General features: G+C 42.9%; 1 protein-coding gene across 1 annotated transcript in view; it reads right to left on the bottom strand.

The window, feature by feature from the left end:
* The window catches only part of RELN (reelin), a 640798-nt gene that overhangs the window by 111551 nt on the left and 508672 nt on the right, over window positions 1-20575 (bottom strand). Inside the window, exons 30-34 of the mRNA XM_088480241.1 lie at window positions 19643-19850; window positions 15569-15642; window positions 12809-12967; window positions 7858-8046; window positions 6575-6848 (exon numbers count right to left, since the gene is read on the bottom strand). Coding sequence (XP_088336367.1) covers window positions 6575-6848; window positions 7858-8046; window positions 12809-12967; window positions 15569-15642; window positions 19643-19850 — 904 coding nt within the window. The remainder of the gene's footprint in view (window positions 1-6574; window positions 6849-7857; window positions 8047-12808; window positions 12968-15568; window positions 15643-19642; window positions 19851-20575) is intronic.

Below are 20575 nucleotides of genomic sequence, written 5' to 3'. Positions count from 1 at the left end.
TAGGAGACAGAAAAACCGGTGACCAGATTAAAGCCCATCTGCAGTACAGGTGCGACAGGGCGGGAGTCCTGTGGAACCCCATGGACTTCGTAGAAATAGAGATAACAAGGGTAAGTTCTTACCATATCTCTCATTTTCTACTTTAGGGTCCATAGGGTATCCACAGGATACCTTGGGGATGTCCCAAAGCAGTATCCTTTTAAGGGAGGGGACGCTCCTGTGCTGGAAGGAGAATCCGCCGCCCGAAGGAAGCATACTGAGAGGCGAAGGCATGAAATGCATAATACCTGACTAAGATATGGACAGAAGACCACGTGGCTGCCTTGCAAAGCTGAACAGCTGAGGCACCACGGCGAACTGCCCAGGAAGGACCCACGGACCAAGTAGAGTGAGGATTAAGGACCTCATTCAGAGTCGGTCGTTGCGGCCGCACGGTCGTAAGGTAAAAGGGGCCAGATATGCAAATGAAGCGCTCGCAAGTTGCGTCGTTAAGATGTGATTGTTAGCTGGATGAGCAAGGGGAGGATGCGGCCGTAAGACTAAAAATACGCCCCCTTCTCGTTCGCATTACACGTCATCTCCGGGCATATAAGGATTAATCGAGACCATCGGGAATCATCTGAGCTGGTCGTAGAGCTTAAGGTTGACCATACCCTCTCTTAAGCACTACGTTCAAGTCAGTGTAAAAACCTCCCATGTGCCATGACACTACTTAGTTAATTATGCACTCCCATAAAATGCCGTTTGCATAGTCAGGCACGCCTGCGTTCGGATCTCCACTCCCCCGTTCACAAGCACCTTCCCCTGTTACCACCCACAAACGCCTCATCCTGTCACTCAAACTAACGACCTGGCCAAGTTGAAGGAGAGAGCAATTTCTGATCATAATAGCTAGTTTGCGCACGCGCATTGCGAATTTTACGCATGCGCAGTTTAGCGAACATGGCATACGACCGTGCGGCCGAAACGACCGACTCTGAATGAGGTCCTAAGAGAGGTTGGTCTAAGAAGGCCCTTATGAATGTAAGCCTGAGAAATGGCCATGCGAATCAATCCTGCCAAAAGTTGTTTAGTGGCAGGTCAACCTTTCATATGGAAACTATAGAGGACAAAAAAGGAGTCCGATTTCCTAAAGGAACTGGTACGGTCAACATAAATCCTTAGAGCACGTACCACATCCAAAGAGGCCTCACCAGCAGAGAGGACTGGGGAATTAAAGGCCTGTACTAGGATTTCCTAATTAAATGTGGAAACTAGAAACCAACTTAGGTAGAAAACCAGAGTGAGTGCGAAGCCCCGCCCTGTCTTTATGGAAAATCAGAAAGGGAGGACTTGAGAGAACCCCCAAATCTGACACCCTTCTGGCTGAAGTAATGGACAGAAGAAACACAGTCTTAGCTGTAAGCCATATGAAAACCACTGAGCCCAGAGGTTTCAATGGCAGTCCTTGGAGTGCCGTCAGGACCACAGCCAAATCCCAAGGAGCCACTGGTGGGACAAAGGGAGGCTGAATACGAAGTACACCTTGCATAAAGGTGTGGACATTAGGAAGTGTAGCGATCCTATGCTGAAAACTAGACTGACAGGGCAGAAAGTTGCAACTTCAGTGAAGCAAGGCGAAGACCATGATCTAAGCCCATTTGTATGAAAGCCAAAACCCTGGATATCCTAAGGACCTGATGATCAGAACCTCTAGGACGAAACCATTCAAAGAAAGAATGCATCACCCGGTGGTAAATCCCTGCAGAAGTAGGTTTCCGAGCTATGAGCATGGTGTTAACAGAGCTGGAAAAACCCCTGGACCTTAAGAGGGCTGACTTAACAGCCATGTGGTCAAAGCCAGACGACCGAGGTCCGGGTGCTGGAAAGGACCCTGAGACAACAGGTCCGTATGCAGAGGCAACAATATCGGGGTGTCGACTGAGAGACCCGAAGATCTGAGAACCAGTGCCGCCTGGCCCACGCTGGAGCTATGAGCAGAAGCGTGTCGCCTTCTTGCTTGAATTTGCGAGTAATTCGAGGAAAAAGGGAAAATGGAGGGAACAGATACGCAAACCTGAAGGTCCACCTGACCCACAGAGTGTCCACCAGAAGAGCCCCTTCGTCTTTTGTGATTGAACCATACACAGGCAGCTTGTTGTTGTGTCAGGAGGACATGAGGTCTATTTCTGAAAAAGCCCCATTTGTTCACCAGTTGGTGAAATACTTCCTGGTGAAGAGACCATTCCCCTGGATGCACGTCTTGACGGCTGAGAAAGTCTGCATCCCAGTTGAGGACTCCTGGCATTAACATTGACGAATTATGGCAGGGAAATTGGTCTCTGCCCAAGGTAGAATGCGGTACACTTCTGTCAGAACTGCCCGACTTCTGTTTCCCCCTGGGCGGTCTATGTAAGCCACCGTGATGGCGTTGTCTGACTGTACCTGCACGGACCGTCCGTGGAGGACATGTGTTATCTGCTGGAGAATTTTGAATACTGGCCGAAGTTCCAAGAGATTTATTGGAAATGCAGATTCTGTTGGCGTCCACCGTCCCTGAACGAAGTGTAGACCCGTCACTGCTTCCCAGCCCTGGAGACTGGCGCCCATCATTAGAAGGACCCAGTCTGCAATTGAAAAGGGGCGCACCCTGTTTGGGAAGTAGTTAGTAGCCACCAGGCTAGAGACAGACGGACTTCTGGGGAAAGCACAATTGTCTGTGTTTTTAACCGATTGGGCAACCCATTCTATCCGTTGAGGATTAGCTGCAGCAGAAGTCTGTAGTGGAACTGGGCATATTCCACCATGTCGAACATCGACACCATGGAACCCAGTAACCGCATTGTTGAGTGCACAGACACTTGTCGGCTGCGAAGGCAACTTCTGTAATGTAGAGATATTGTCCTTTGTCACAAAGATCCCCTGGTGTTGAGAGACTAACAGGGCTCCGAAATGGAACATCCTCAGTGAGGGACCCAGGGAGGACTTCTCTCAGTTTATCAGCTAGCCATAATTGCGCAGCACAGATATTGTTAGGTGCAGATGGCGCTGAAGGATTTCTGGAGACCCTGCTAACTACATGAGGTAGTCCAGATAGGACAACAGGCGGACTCCCTGCATTCAAAGGTGGGCTGCCATAACCGCCATGAGTATGGTAAATACTCAAGGCGCAGTGGCCAGAGTAAAGGGCAGTGCCTTAAACAGGAAATGGCAGCTTAGCATCGCAAACCCGAGGAATTGCTGTTGCGCCAAGATAATAGGTATATGAAGGTAGGCTTCATAATTGTCCAGAGACACCATGAAATCCCTAGGTCCCATTGCCAATATAATGGAACGGAGGGTCTGTATCCTGAACCGAAGAGCCTCAAAGACTTGTTTAGGCACCTGAAGTTTTGGCCGGTAAAACCCATTGGGTTTGTGTACCAGAAAGAGAATCAAGTAATATCCCATTCCCTGTTGGGATAACGGAACAGGCACTATAACTCCAGCCTGGAGCATAGAGTGCAGCTCTTCTGGAGTTCCATAGCCTAGACGGATGGAAGACCTGTAGTGAAAAACCGGCTGGGAGGCCTTCGTCGAAATGAGAGGGCGTACCCCAGAGAGACCACTTCTCTGACCCAATTGTTCACGGTAGTCAGATACCAGCACTGGGCAAACTGAAGAAGCCGGCCTTCTACTTTGGGGTCCCCCAAGGGGAGGCCTTAGGCTGAAGGTTTATCATCCGACCTGGGAGTAGGACGTCTTGTGCTCTAAGCCTGCTTATTTGGCTTTGCAGATTTTCTGGTTGTTGACTGCTGAGGACAGGACTGCACTTTGGACTTACCCTGGGCCCCAGAGGCCCGAAAGGATGAAGCACCAGACCCTGATGGGATCGGAGCCGATGGCAGACACGCAGACTGAGCTGCTGCCAGAGTCGCCACAATGTTGTCCAAATCAGAGCCAAAAAGAAGCTGTCCATTAAAGGGCAAGCATTCCAAACCTTTTTTGGAATCTGCATCCACTTTCCAAGAGCGCAACCCTAGGGTTCGCGAACTGCCACAACTGGCGAGGAGATTCTGGAAACGGCTGCCTCATTAATATACGTGGCTGAGTCTCTGGGATTGCCTACCAGTTCAGGTGACGAGTCAGAGTCCAGAGACAATTACAAATTATCAGGCCAGCGCTCCATGGCTGTAGTCACCTAGACCACGGCCATAGCCGTCTGGACGCCCCTCCAGCAAGGGAATAACTGGATTTTAGGCATATTTCCACCTAATGATCCGTGGCATGCTTGAAGGAGGCATGGAGGGCATGGTAACGTAGTACTCCACACTAGGCGTGTTACATGAAAATCCACCTGTGGAGGAGTCTATTTAGTTTTGGCCACAGGGGGGTTGCCATCCTCAATAACCAAGACCGCACGGACTGCCCGTATAAGGTTTGGTATATATGTTTTTGACTTAGACTTCTGGTCTGAAAGGTCAAAAATTGTCACCGTCATCAAATGTCATGACATCACCATCATGCAGAACATTCTGACACACTACAGACCGCTTAGCAGACTGCAATGATGGCTCCCCCTGTAACACGACCGATAGGTTCTGTACCAAATTGGACCGTGAACCCACACACGCAGGCTCATGCGAGACATAGGTGGGTGAGAGCAGGAGAGACTGGGGGCCACTCAGCTTCCTGGGGAACCCCTATATGGGTGAGGACCCAACCGACTGCCGTGATAAACCCTATGGGGAAACGCAGGGGGTGTGGCCAGCTGACCCAAGCCCAACAAGGCCAGGGTGTTCCTGTACAGGCGCAGACACAGTAACTGGGCGTGATATTAGAAAACATGCCCTGCATAAATTCCCAGTGTTACAATACCCTCCGCTATTAGTACATTACAAGTGGTACACTTTAGCAGTAGGGGAAAATCACGTTCACTCTCAGACATGATGACGTTCTGGTACCGGCGGGGTGAAGGAGCAACAGCATGGACGTCTGAATAGACTGTCCATGCTGTATTGCTCTAGATGTGCAGCCACAGCTGCTTTTGGAAGTCTTCAGGGGCTGTAACAGCCCCACTCTGCTAAATGTGCTCCGACTCCTGGCCGGGCACCGACAAAAACTGATGGCCTTGGCTGGGGGGAGGGGTATGGAGGAGGGACCCCAGTGCATCCCGGGAGGCTAAAGTTTTAACTCTGTGGTGCCCGATGCTGCTGCCGCATCGCCTATACCCCCAGGTATCCTGTGGATACCCTATGGACACTAAAGTAGAAAAAAATATTTTCAGCACCGCAAAGCGGCGCTGCGTGCTGGCGAGGGGGGCGCTCTGAGCCCCCTCAGCCCGGCGCAAAGCCGGGGGGGGCATGATCAGTGTGGAGCTCCCACCCACAGGCATAGGAGACTACTGTGGCTGCTGCAGCAGCCACGAGCAGTCTCCCACTGCAGCTCAGCACACGCTGTGTGCTGGGTTGCTGTGAGGGAGGGGGGGGGCCGCGTCAGACCCGGGCCCCCGCCGGGCCGCTCAGGAAGCCCGGGCCCAGGTAATTTGTACCCGCTCCCCCCCTCTCGGCGCCCCTGCCGGTGCTTCATGCTCCTTCCTCACTATCTACCCCATCTGTGTCGTCCCTCCCCTTTAGGATGCAAGCTCTCACGAGCAGGGCCCTCGTCCCTCACGTGCTTCTCCTTCCCTTACTTATACTATCATGTACTCCTAACTCCACAATTAGCACCTAACACTTGGTTGCTGATGCCCTGCTGCTTGTGTTGTGCAGCTATGTTTATAAACCATGTGCTTGTCCTGCGTTATGTTGTACTGCTAATAACAGTTTTCTTGTGTGCTCATTTATGTACTATGTAAGGTGCTGAGGAACCTTTGTGGCGCCATATAAATAAAGGATAATAATAATAATAATAGCAATGATATGGGGTGGGTACGGGATGCTGGCGCTCGGGATCCTGGCAGGGTTAGCATACAGTACCAACACTAGTTAGTTGGAATACTAACCCTCCCCCTCTCAATACCCCTAACCCTCTCTCCCTGGGGCCTAACCTTAACCTCCCCCCTAGTGACTAACCCTAACCTCCCCCCAGTGCCTAAACCTAACCTCCCCTCCCCACAGCCTAAACCTAACCCTCCCCCCATAGAGCCTAACTCTCCCCCTAGTGCCTAACCCCTTACCATAACCCTCCCCCCAACGCTGCTGTTTACCTTCGGTGTCCCGATGGCTGGGTGCCAAATACTAAATGCTGTATGTAGAGAAATACAGTAACAAAACAAGGACAGTAGAGAGTAGTGTGACTGTTGTATATATAAAGGACATACTAACCTAGGAATATAAAAGTTATACCAGAATATTTGGTAAATTCGATAAGCAGATGTCATTTGCAAACAATACATTTGCAACAAGCTGTTTATTTTAAATAATATATAAATCATGTTGCAATAAATGTATAATAGCAATTATAGCATATTTAACACATGAAAAAAAGTTTTTGCATGTTAACATATTTAAGCATGAGTTCAGTGTATTCATGTACTAAATAGAGCTGCCTATGCTGTTTTACCATTCTTTTCTACAATTATTGAAAATCAGACATATAATACTCTTCAACTTACATTGTTGATGGTGGAAGATAGACAGTGATTCTTTTCCAGTTCTGGAACCTTTCAGTTGAGTACACTGAGCTCTCTGTATAATGCAAGCAGCCGATACTTGGGGGCACACACTCCTCAGTAACCTGGTGCCAATCTCTTCCATTATTTATTGAGTACTGCAATTGAACTGTGTGGGAATCGCTAAATAGTTTACTACAACCCATGCTCAACTCAAATTGTAGAGAGGTAGAAGGCATCACTTGAAAATCCCACGTCTCTGCATACCGAGGTTTTCCTGTAACCCAAATGAAAATCTTAAGTGTATAGTAAAGAAAATAATTAGTGTCTTTGCCACTGGTGTCTGCAAAGAAATTCTATCCTTTAGCACAAAAAAAAAGAAAGATTATGTTCAGCTAATGTGGGGACGGTGCACCTGCAGGCGGAAAGCCGTGCCACCCATTGTTCTTATGCCAACTGCCCAATCTACATGCAAGAGATCCATCAGAAACTGGATTTCCTTCTCTGTACGCATGACACTCCCACAAGTCAGGAAGACTCTGTGCCCCTGCATTGTCATTACCCAGTTCCCGTCCCCAAACGCCCAATTTCTCGGAAAGACAGATCTCACCAACTCAGAAAGGGCCAGAGATAGGTAAATATGCATTATTTTGCATCTGTGCATGCACAGTATGCTAAAACTTGGCAGGTGCGGCCATGTACAGAGCCCCTATATATATATATATATATATTTTTTTTTTTTTCAATTAAATACACTCATCTATGAATTACTCATTCTTATCCGGCTTCTCTCATGTGTGGCACCCTGCGTCTTGTGTGTCACGTTTGTACTGTTTGTGGTCGATATACATATGTTACATTGTATTGCAAATTATTCAGAATAAATGTTCATTAGACCAACATCCTAGTTTTTCTTTTGATCCCCACCACACATGTTGGATTAACCCAATAGGTGTAAATTCACATTAACTCTATCACCAAGCGAGTTTTAAACCACACTTTTATTCCTTATTTTTCTTTTCTCTTTATCAGTCAACACGCACAGACAAAAGGTGAGCCAGGAGAATGGATAGACACACACGTGTGTAATGTGTAACTTAATACATAATGCACATTATTTAAATTACATTTTATATTAGAGTTATTATAGTAAATAAATATGTAGATGTGGATTTCTCGTTTTGTAAATATAGGTCACCATCAAGTAGATAAACACCAGCTAGTTTGATGGTATACAGATGATGTAGGTGTAACAGTTCACCGTGACAATGTTTAGGAATACATACCTATATTTTCAGTGAATACAAGGGCTGTATCCATGGATAAACAGTCAATGTCTACTTGGCCTCCTTGGATTCTGTACCAGTTTGCTTGCAAATCAACTGAACCATCAAATTTGTCTTGAAACCCCATTCTAGAGCTGTCATTCATTCCAATGAGGACATCATCTAGTGCCCAATGACCTGACTGCGTTCCTGGAATATCATAATTACAATATATAAAAAGAGAACAATACAGAAAAAACCTCATCCAGTATCTGATATTGTGTTGTTTTGGATGAATAAATCATAACACATAAAAGGTATCTGTCTTCATAAAGCAAGATGTGGGATACTCCGGGTAGATTTATAGGTAAATTATACAAACATGCCTTCCTACATTTATTCCTTAAACTACTACACTCGAGTTGCCCAGGTGTATACTGGGATGCTTATTTACATTTTATATAGACATAATAACTGTAGTTTGCAGGAATCTTTGATCTGCAAATGTTATTTGTTCTAGGATTGCCACCTAGGAACAGCTGGTGGGCTTGGGCAGCACCTGTCCAGCAGGCTGGGTTGTGCACAGGTCACATGCACAGGGCAGGGCAGGGCTACTGCTCACTGAATCAGATTTTTGGAAGCTTACTTGTTACTTTTAGAATTATTTTCCTTTCTATTGCCTCCTGCCAAAAGTCCAAAGCTTCGATACAAAGGAACATTAAAAGATTTTCCCAATTCTGTGTTTACGCAAGATATAGCTGTCATATTGAACATATAGAACTAGAGCATTGTGTGTCTCGGGAGGTTAAAGAGATTTAAAAGTTAATTTCTGAACTCTCAGTTCTAAATTACTTATATGAAGGCTATTTTCTTCCTCTGACCATTCCACTTCGTATAGCTCTGTGTTGGGAGAAGTCTTCCTAACCTAGTGGAGACACATCTGATGTTATCGATAAAATCAGACACAGGCCTGTAATTTGGAACTGGCAGTGAATCACATTTGGAAATCTCTCATATGACATAGGAGGACAGGTAAATCATGTCTGACTAGCACTGACAGCTTTGTAAGCAACTTGAAGAGAGCTTGTGCGTTCCTGCATAGGAGAGGAATATGGCAGAAAGTCGAAGAGAAAGCTATCATTGTCCCAGTGATGTTAAATCGTTGTGAGAAATTTGGGCTTTTGCAAGAAAGTCAGAACCAAACTCTGTATTACTCCCCATTTCTCTAGAGGAGTCAGGTCCCATTTTTTCAAAGCATGTACTGGAAGGAGGGGTGCTTTATGAGGATTCAAACTTAGGGATCGTGCCTTAGGCTGGATACACACTGATAGATATATCAGCCATTCCATTGAATGACAACCTTCACCTACTCAATGACAACCTTCACCTACTCAGTGGCCATTTAGCAATTTTCTCTCACTCATGGCAGTTTGGACTTCATTCAGAGCCGGTCGCACAGAGCGTGCGGTCGGTCTGAATGAGGGGAGGACGTCTTGAATTTTCAAGACGTCCTCCTTTGCGGTGGTAAGGCTGTGGTTTAATACCCACAGCCTTACGACCGCCTAAGGTGATGGTCGCGATGGTCAAGACCATCGCGACCATCGGGGCTTACGACGAGACCCTAGGGTAGGGTCTCCCTTGTCGTAAGCCCCGGAGAGCTTCTGGCTCTGTCTGAGCCGGAAGCTCTCCACTGACATCACTAGTGATGTCAGTGGGGCCGCTCCCAAACGGGAACGCCCCCGTTTGGGCTGCCACCCCCCCGGCCCGCCTTCCAAACGGGGCGAACTGTCAATCAACATCGACAGCTCGCCCCCTTTGGATCGAGACCCGCTACGACCGGCGCTGTCGTGCGCATGCTCTGTGGGGGGCCATCGACCCGGTCCGAGCGCATCGGCGCTAACGACCGGGTCTGAATGACCCCCTTTGTCTCTTCCAGTGACTCCTGCTAGTTGTGCTGTCTCTTCTAAAGACAATTTCACTTGTCGCTGATTACTCTCTCGCTCACCTTGCTTCCCAGCTGTATTATGTTCTGAGAATTGTGTGCTAATTGTTACTTGAGCTCTGTTTATGTTTTGGTTACTGTAATGCAATGTAATGTTATGTTCTGTGTGCCCTATATTGCCCTACTGTTGCTGTATGCAAATAGTGGCAAGCTTAGCACATGCGCAATAATCACACTTATGGCATTTTCCAAAAGTCAGATGCAATAAAAAAAAATTGATAAAAATGTGAAAAATACAGTGAAAAAAAATAACAAAACCTATAGTTTATTGCATTTTTATTTAAGCCAGCTCAACAGTGATGCATATTTCGCGAAAAAATGTAATTCAGATAATAGGTGTTAAAAGTCTGAAATTGACAGTAGTCTTGCAAATAATGGTACATATGCCCCTTAGGTACTAATTCTGATAAGCCTCTAGTGACCCATCTTGCTCTTCTAGAATTTGTAAAATAGTTAAATGCTTGACCCATAATAAAGTAATCCTGCTGATAGCTTTTAGATGGGAATGAGACGTGTATCACGGAGCAGACAGAATATCCTTCCATGCTGCAACTGAACTTTTAATTAATTTTTTTCAGAGTTTTATTTGTGAAATCAGCAGTGTATCACCCAATAATGCATTACAAACTGTGTCATCATTATCTGGGAGAAAAGAGTTGGCACATGGCACATGGGACAGGCACTCCTGAGCACCATATAATACTCTTTTATAAGTGTAGACCTGAATGTCTGTTTAGAAAGGTTACACACCTCAGATTGCTCATGTAAAGCCCAGTGCGAGGAGTATAGATTAGGAAGAGGTGTCCCTGCAGCTAGAGCCACCCTTGCGATCTGGTATTAGGATTCCCATTCAGTAGTGTGGGAATTATCAGTAAGGGAAAGTGTAAAGCCGCATATCCACTAGATGATATAATCAACGATTGAACGATAACGATATTGTTTCAATCGTTCATTATATCGTCCAGTGGATATACCGTCAATGACCAGCGATGCACGCTCCCGCTGGTCGTTGACGAAGTCGCTCATCGCCCGAACCTGCTGTCCAGCCTATCGTTCAGTGTGTGAGCTCAATGTCATTAAGGACATTGAGCACACCACTGCCGGGGACACATTACACGATATCGCTCATGGAGCGAATCGTGTAGTGGATATGCGCCTTTAGTGAGATTGGCCAACAGTCACATCATCCCTTATTCAGAGAATGGGTTTCCAAACATTTTTTATCAGGGCGCTTTGTGTCTGTGGCTGAGCTGGCACCTCTATGAGGATTTATTTATTTATTTATTTAGAGTGGGAACATCTGTCTTGAACATGTGCCTACCTCAGAAATTGGTCCATTATGACCAGAATCCATTTTTAACTTATAGTCTGAGGAATTATTATTTATTTATTTCCTCATAATTAATACCTGAGGAGACGGATGATGATGATGACACAGTGACAAGTCTTTATGAGTTTTTTTAGTAGGATGGAGTCTGTTACAGTAAGAGGCGAAAATATGGTATTGGCAATTCCAGAGAATGATAAAATAGATGTGCCTTAGCAGGCATCCATGTGCGACATACATACTATTTGTATTTAATTTTGTATTCATTTATTTTTGTTAACAACATATTTACCATAATATGGAGAAAAACCTGAATGAATGGATCAAAGTTTAACATCAGAATCTGAGGTCACCAGGTATTATGGCTGAATAATTTCCCATTTCCTTATACTTTCACCTTACTTATACTTTCATCTACTCCTTACTCCCCACATGGGCGTCTAACACCTGGTTGCTTATACCCTGTTGCTTTTTTGAGTGTTATGATAGCTAATGCAGCAAAGTCACTGGTTTCTTGTTCACGTATTGGTTTATGTACTTTGTAAGGCGCTGCGGAACACTTGTGGCGCTATATATACAAAGGATAATAGTAATAATTCCCTCTGAAAAATATTTTTCTCAGGTGAGGGAGTAGTAGACACTGATATAGCCTTATCCAATGTTTTTATGTCCATTCTAACAATATATGAGGAAAAACCAGTGTGTCAGTCGGGGGGACTGAGGCTGCAGCCTCCATCCTTCAGCGCTGAGAGAAAAATCTAATTTAGGGGCCTATTATCGGGGACCCCGATAATTAACATTCTAACTTGCTGCGGCTACAGGAGCAATTCATCATTGCTCTGGCGTGGCGACAGCTTTTCAATGCTTCTTTCGGAGCAGTGACAGGACTGCGCATGCGCGACCTACAGTTCACGTATGCGCACAAGAGCCCCGACGTCTGGCGGAAGGAGCTGGACAGGGACAGAGGGATCCTAGAGGATCCATCATCACAACCCGGACCTCCTTCCCATAGGGAAGGAGCAGGCTGTGATCCCGGAGCAGGAGCATTCGCCATCTGAAGATGGCGAATGCTCCTGCAGTCAAGCTCTGAAAATACTAGTGTATGGGAACAGCGGGCCATTCCGCAAGAGGAAGGTAAGTAGGAGATATCTGTGATATCTCCTGCTTTACCTTCTTGATGAATGGCCCGATAACTTAATTTTTACAATTGCAGTTTTTACCTGCTTTTGTGAAAATTAAGTGATGACAAATAAGCCCCATAGTGAGCAGTAGCCCCACCCCCAGCTGCTAGTATGTATCATGTGACCTTTGCAAAACCTAGACTGCTGGGCAGGTACGGCTTCACTATGCCGGCAGGTTAGTGATGGAAAAATGTCACCCCCCCTTTCAGCAGAGTATGCTAGGTGGCAAGCCTGCTGAAGAACAAAAAGGCTGCACGTCAGATGAATAAATTAGGCCACATAATAGGAGTTATGAATGTTAATCATAGGGAGGTTGAGGAGCACAAGCTACTTTACCAAGATTAGCCCCATATTATGGATAATTGTATTATATATGGTCAAGAAATTGCATCACTGATACCAGGAATATGGCACTTGTATCACACTACACTTTCTCAAGCAAATGCCTGTAACATAACCTACCATGCTGCGGTTGCCACCATCGGAAGGCAGTAGCAGGTGTCTTAGCATCGCGGGGTAAATCTATAGAGATTATTTGTGGATCCAGATAAGACAAGAAATCCAATTCACGCAAAAGATTCCAGCTAATACCATTATCATTTGTATACTGGACAATAATACCTAAAAAAAAAACAAAAGCCAGACATTTTTACAACTATGTTACATTGCTATAATGTAATCTTTAAGCAAATTCAAATGCCCTATGTATGTGTCTGCAAGGGTTAGACTTGACGCATTTCTCAGCTTAACTCCAACAGCTGTTTCCTCAGAAGAGAAACGCGCCAAGTCTAACCCTCGATAGGAATACCAGTCTGGGGAAACCTCACCCAATCAGAAGATCCACACCCATTTGGAACGCTGCACCACGTGTCTACACTCATACGCCTACGTTCGGGACAAGCAGAAGGTGTTATCACTGGTCGGGAAAACAGCAAACTCTGTGTTATCAGAGCATACAGTAACTGGGGTCTGCTTACATTTAGATGCCAGTGTGGGAGACAACCAGAAGGTGTCACACTGGTCGGGAACCAGTTATCATTATTGTCAGAGCCGGACGGCAACCAGTCCCTGAACGGCTAAGTGACAGTGCAGATATACAGCTAAGTGCCGCTATTGTTTAGCAGTGTTGGGAATTGATAAATCATTAAGGGGCCCCATGTTTAATTGTTATTTTCCCATGTGAGGTAGTTAACTAACTCATGAGAGGACCAGAATACTAATAGCCGTGCACGGCAACTTTTACTACCATTAATTACCATTTACACTGCAGGACTGTGATTAGACTGTTGAGTCATATCTGATTGGGAAGGAAGTGACTGTTATCTTCATTATCCTGATTGAGCTAGGATAACTTATTAGTTCCTTACAGCGCTTCATTCATTTTATATTTCTGATATTGGAATACATCTATGTATCAAGATTACAATAATCTAATTGACTCATAACAATTACTGAGATCTATCACCAAGGATTCAGTTACATCTCTATATTTTTGGGTGCATTGCACCATCTTTGGAGTTCACTGTGATAATTACCATTTTATGTTGTTGTTTGTCTATTGTGGGACTTCTTGGAACCCTAAAATTATCTGAGCCAGGACTCTGTTCGACTCAGAACCACAAAGTTTAGGTGTGTTCAATTGTCAGAAAAACCAAACCGCTCATCTATATTTTAAATGCATTTAGAAATGAGGGTGTGTGGTCCTACTACCATTGGTTTTTGCATAATATGAAGGTGGTGACTGACTTCTTTTGGCCCAACACCCCACCCATCTATCAGTAGGAGTTTTTAATCAGAGACACATGGTTCTTACCAATATAACTTGCATTTCAGAGGCACAAAGTCTGGTAAGTCCCACATTATAATTGTTAGTGTAGTTTCCCATCTGAAAGGTCATGTTGTGGTGGCAGATGGGGATTTAAAATATAATCAACATGTGCTCTACGAATCTCATGTTTATTCTAGAAGTCAGTTTATAAAAATAAATATTTTTGCAGTTTAAAATCAATTATATTATTGTCAAAAGTGTGCCCCTGCATCTCAGATTTTGTATCAGATTATTATGTCCATCTACAGTATGTAGCTTTTATCATTTAAAATATACTTTTGACACAATTAAAAATGACTGCATACATTGCACCATGGTCGTACATAAATGTGGAAATGCTGCCTCTTTGCTGAACATTTTACATTTTACCGACCTCTATTTACGGGAAAAAGCAGAGATATACATTATGCCTCTAACAAAGCTTTTGACAAATAGAAGGTTTGTCTTGTATGTGCGGTTTTTCTCTTCCTCTATTCAGACAAAATCTCTGTGGTGTCTCCTAGTGACAGCAAACATCCCTGCATCAATAGAGGCCAGCCCAGCTTCTAAGTAGGGACCCATGCAGAGTTAATTTGCACATTATCGGAGCCTGAAAGCTAAAAGCATACACCACTTATTTACTTATTTGCTATATTTCTTACATATGTAAGCATTTTCCTATAGTGATTTGTTTTTAGGAGAATAACACTTTTCATGTGTTGTGCTTGTTTTGAAGCACAAATATTTTGTCTAATTGTATGGCATGGGAAAATGATGTAGATACCAATTATAGTTTAAAGAAGACCAACATTTTTCAAATCCACCATACTACCTGCCCATATATAATCATGTGTAATGATTATAACTGTGATTACTTATTAATATGTGACGTTCTAGAAATAACTAATCCAATTCCACTTCCTGTCCATCAGTCTTTATCTAGTTACAAGAACTGCCCTGGCACATATAGAAGGCCAATGGGGACATTACAATATAAATAAAGAAGTAAAGTTAAAACAATAAAAGAACAATGTAAACTCAGCTTGCTAGCTCTATATACCTAGTATGGTAATGCAGTTATACACTGCTCATTATGGACAGAGGTTTTATCCCATTACATACAATAAAGGTAATTTAGTAAAAAAGCAATTCAAAAGGTGTGACACTGTGCATCTATTGTGACTGTTTATATGGGGAAGTGTACATAGATTTGCCCACCAAGGTGGCATCAGCAAGGCTTTTCTTGGGAATCACGAATGTAAATGCCCAGATGATTGTGCCATACCTTGCTGAATACAGGCTAGGCACAACTGAGGCCATGCATTGCACCCACAAGGACGGGATATTCCAGAGGTGTGTTTACAGTGTCATTCCATGGTCAGGAGTAGGAATTGTCGTTGCCAGAGAATATTTACCTTCATTTCTTGCCTTTGGTTTTATACAAGAGCCACTATTTTTACTTCCAATCTGTATAAAAAACTGAACTAATCTGTAAAAGGAAAAAAAACAAGAAAGATTTTATCAATCTTAATAACAATGTCTCTCAGTTCAATGAAAAGTAATCAGAACCAGAATGGGGCCCCTATGATCTGTTACATGCTGTTTTGTAACTGTTCAAATTAGTGTTTTGTTTTTTTTACATTATTATAATTAATTTTAATAATAAAATTAGATATAAAAAGGAAAGTATGACATAGTTATGATTTTATAGATTTCACTAATATGGTTTTTATGGTGGCTGCGATATTACTGAATGTATCAAGCTTCAGCTTAGGTCTCAATAGCTAACGTCATTTTTAGATGGCTTTAGCCATTGTAGGCTTTCTTTATGAAAATGGATCCATATGATCGCTTGCACATGCATGGGCCAGTGGCTGCTGAGTAGCTCTTCCAGGTCCGAACCCAGAAGTAAAGTGATCATATAAGCAATCACTTTACTATTTACAGTGCATCCGTAAAGTATTCACAGCACTTCACTTTTTCCACATTTTATGTTACAGCCTTATTCCAAAATGGAATAAATTAATTTTTGTCCTCAAAATTCTACACACAATACCCCATAATGACAATGTGTAAAATGTTTTTTTTTTTAGATTTTTGCAAATTTAATTAAAAATAAAAACTAAGAAATCACATGTACATAAGTATTCACAGCCTTTGCTCAATACTTTGTTGTTGCACCTTTGGCAGCAATTACAGCCTCAAGTCTTTTAGAATATGATGCCACAAGCTTGGCACACCTATCTTTGGGCAGTTTCGCCCATTCCTCTTTGCAGCACCTCTCAAGCTCCATCAGGTTGGATGGGAAGCGTTGGTGCACAGCCATTTTCAGATCTCTCCAGAGATGTTCAATTGGATTCAAGTCTGGGCTCTGGCTGGGCCACTCAAGGACATTTACAGAGTTGTCCTGAAGCCACTCCTTTGATATCTTGGCTGTGTGCTAAGGGTCGTTGTCCTGCTGAAAGATGAACCGTCGCCCCAGTCTGAGGTCAAGAGCGCTCTGAAGCAGGTTTTCATCCGGATGTCTCTGTACATTGCTCCAATATCTTTCCCTCTATCCTGACTAGTCTCCCAGTTCCTGCCGCTGAAAAACATCCCCACAGCATGATGCTGCCACCACCATGCTTCACTGTAGGGATGGTATTGGCCTGGTGATGAGCGGTGCCTGGCTTCCTCCAAACATAATGCCTGGCATTCACACCAAAGAGATCAATCTTTGTCTCATCAGACCAGAGAAGTTTGTTTCTCATGGTCTGAGAGTCCTTCAGGTGCATTTTGGCAAACTCCAGGCGGGCTGCCATGTGCTTTTTACTAAGGAGTGGCTTCCATCTGGCCACTCTACCATACAGGCCTGATTGGTGGATTGCTGCAGAAATGGTTGTCCTTCTGGAAGGTTCTCCTTTCTCCACAGAGGTATGCTGTAGCTCTGACAGAAATTAATTTATTCCATTGTGGAGTACGGCTGTAACATAACAAAATGTGTTCAAAGTGAAGCGCTGTGAATACTTTCCAGATGCACTGTACATTTTGCAGGGACAGACTCCTATCGGAGTCTGTATCTCTGCAAAACTTTCTTAATGCATCGTCCAATAAATAATTTTTTACTGCCATGATTTGCAGCGATAAGAAATGAAAATTGTCAGGGCTAAAATGCAGAACTTAATAAATATGGCCTTATATGTTATAGCAAATTTGGAGTAAAGAGGGACAAATTTCAATGCTTCCCCCTATATATTGCTCAGTATTCCACTATGCCACTTTGTGCTGCATTTCTGTGAAAGTACTGTAGTGACTGAAGGAGGTGTTAGGTAGAAGCTAGAGCAGGGTACACATACTAATGAGTTTAATCATTACTATTTAGGGTGTGTACCAGTCCCTCACCTCCCCTGTCCACCAAAATCCTCAGCCACTTCAGAAGCAGAAAAAATTCTTACAAACTGTATGGTTCCACTCTGTTAAGACCAAACACCTCCAACATTACTTTTATATGTAAACAGGACTCACAGAAACTTGAATAATTGTCTATGATAAATGTATTTTTATTGTATGGCAAGATGAGGCTAATGTTACACAAATTATTTCCTGGCATTTTGTCCTTGTTTGTGACTGCAGACAAAAAGAAAAAAAGAAATAAAAGTTCTGCTTTATCTTTTGGTGTGCCTATATTGTTAGCTTTACTTTTTTGTGGTTTTTGTAATTGAAAATATTCTGAAACTTTATATCTTTAGCAACATGTGTTCCTGCTTCAATTCTTACTAATATGATTTCTGTTTACTTTATTTGGTTATAGTCTGTTTCCAGAAACATTTTCAGTCCCTTCTCATTGTATAAAAGTAAATGCTATTTTGTCCCACCTTATCACCTTGTTAAAACACATTGTAGATCCTTTTAGCTCCTTTACAAAATAAATTAATGATACGCAAGTCAAACAATAGCATATCAAGATCACTATTCCCTAAACATCCCCTCACCAAGTAGCTAGGGTGTGCAGTCCAGACCCCGTCCCCCAAATATCAGGATGCTCTGTGAGCAGCAAGCTTCTAACTATGTAATCAAGCACCACAGAGACTATAAATATTTTGATGCAAAATTTGTACGTAGCCTTAAAAGTGGGGATTGGGTTCAAGTGATAATGTCAGTTTACAAGCTATAAATCTTTCTTTACATTGTCATAATTTACGGTAAAGTTTTAACTGCGGAAATTATCTTTCTTCACTTCACTTCCCGAGCGTGTGAGGAAACCAAAGACCTGTGCTGTTTATGGTAAACTTAGTTTTGTATCATTGTATTGGAATTAAATAATACAGTTATGCAACATTTCTGGAGCCTCTGTCAACTTAAATTGTGAAGATAACAAACACCACCCCATTATTTGTTTCCTGACAGTTAAAATGGAAACTGAGGCAGCAGAGAAATACGTGGTCTAATGATACTCTGTAGGCTGTAAAACCTTCTCCTATCCTAAACGGTTACCACTTTGAGCCATATTCAATTAGAGGCAAAGTTTTCGCCTGTCCGACTGTTCGCTTTATTCGCCTGTTTCAGAGGCGAATTTATTCTGTGCTCGTCCCCGCTTTTCGCCTAGTTCAATTGCAAAACAGATGAAAACGGAAATAGGCGAATGCGGAACAGGTGAAAAGTACTGAAAGAATTTGGGAAATCAGTCTGTGCCCCAGAAAAAGATGCTCTAACATAGGGAATCAATATAGATGTGTACTAATAGCCCTAGTAAAACTATTTTGGGTACTTAAGTTGTGTAAATTGCTTGCTATTAGCGTCTTTGTAAAAGTGGTGAAGAATGGCATAAAGCTGTATTTTTTGGTGAAAATAAGTAGTCCTGTCAAATTTGGGGTGCTTGAAAATGGGTGCTAGCATGTTGTCTCTAAAGTGAACTTTTAAAAAACTTGAAAAATCCACCTGCTGCATGCACCTGCAATCCCAGAAATACCTGACCCATACTAGGGGACCCCCAAGAAGTCTTTTTCGCTACTTTTAATGTTTATCCCCCCACTTTTTAAATTTTCACCCCAAAAATGACATGTCTTTTTTGGGGTGTTCTTAGGTTTTAGTTTCTGTTTTTTTTGCATATTTGTCCTTTGGAGGGCTGTCCCAAGGGGTCTGAGTTGTTTCCCCACGTTTGCACCCCAAAATAAAGATTTTGCATTTCTTTTCACCAGCTATTGATTAGAGAATCATTTTTGGAGAATTGTTTCCACTTAGGCGAAATTGTCCTGGAATTGAATTTGGCAAAAAAAATTTTAGGCAAATTTTTCACAAAAGAACAGGCGAATATGGCTTTTTGCCTCTAATTGAATTCCCCTCTTTGTGTTTCATGCTTCTGCCTAATTTGTTGCCTAGCTAGTACTTGATTTTCAAAAACTTACAGTAAAGGCAAATTGTCTACCAGCATACATAATAAACATGAGCAGGACTTTCATATCATGAGAAAGCTGCCTACGATATACACTGATGTCATCTAGTTTATTCACCTGGTATTTGTCGTGTCCAAAGCAGCAGTTCTTGCTTCTCTCTTTCCAGGCCCATTAAAATACAGAGATTTGCCATCGCTTATCACCCCACAGCCTGTGCCCACCTGGCCTCCAGTGATTTTATACCAAAGCTGGCTAAGTTTGCCTTCAAATCTGTCAAACATCTCACTTGGATTGGGCCTTTTTGACACACATGTCCCATGTTCAGCTAAAAGTAAAAGCAAATGAATAAATATGACAAACTATGTAAAATAGGTTGCTGACAATAATTAAGAAAAAACAAAACTTTAATTAATCACATTTTACTGTCACATAGTATAATAACTGTCACATAGTACCAAAGTGTTAACGGTCCGTGTTTTAGGGCCCACTGATTGTTAGATATACATTCTATTGGGACCAACTTCTTTTGCGCTCCCAAAACACTGGCAAACTGATATTTGGTCCCAGCAATAAAGAAAATAGCAGTTATGCATCTAATGTGTAGCTTTGTTCCTGTATATTTGTAATAGTATCCATCACTCTAGAGTTACAAATACATTCTAAATGAGAAGCAATGGTGTCACTCTAGGAACAAAGTGCCACCAGTGACAGAACCATCCCTTTGGTTTAGTACATAGTAACTATATCCAAAATTCATCTTTAATATGTGTTTGCAAATTCTTTTAAACAAGAATTCGGATTTATTATATTTTTAAATTAGTTTATACAATGCATTTAAAGCTTAACACAAAGTTTTTTATCCTACCAGATAATGTAAACTACATGTGCACACATATATACATGTATGGCATGTATACAGTATGTAGCTTTATGAAGTGTACCATAAATCCAGATGATAATTATAATCTCGTATAAATTAAATCAGAAAACAAAACAATGTCTAAATTCCAGGCAGGATGTATAATAAATTACTTAAGAAATATATATAAA

The sequence above is a fragment of the Taudactylus pleione genome, unplaced genomic scaffold, assembly GCF_031769625.1.
Source record: "Taudactylus pleione unplaced genomic scaffold, aTauple2 ptg000251l, whole genome shotgun sequence".
NCBI lineage: Eukaryota > Metazoa > Chordata > Amphibia > Anura > Myobatrachidae > Taudactylus > Taudactylus pleione.
The sequence above is the reverse complement of the archived record's forward strand: the minus strand, read 5'-3'. Positions and strand labels throughout refer to the sequence as shown.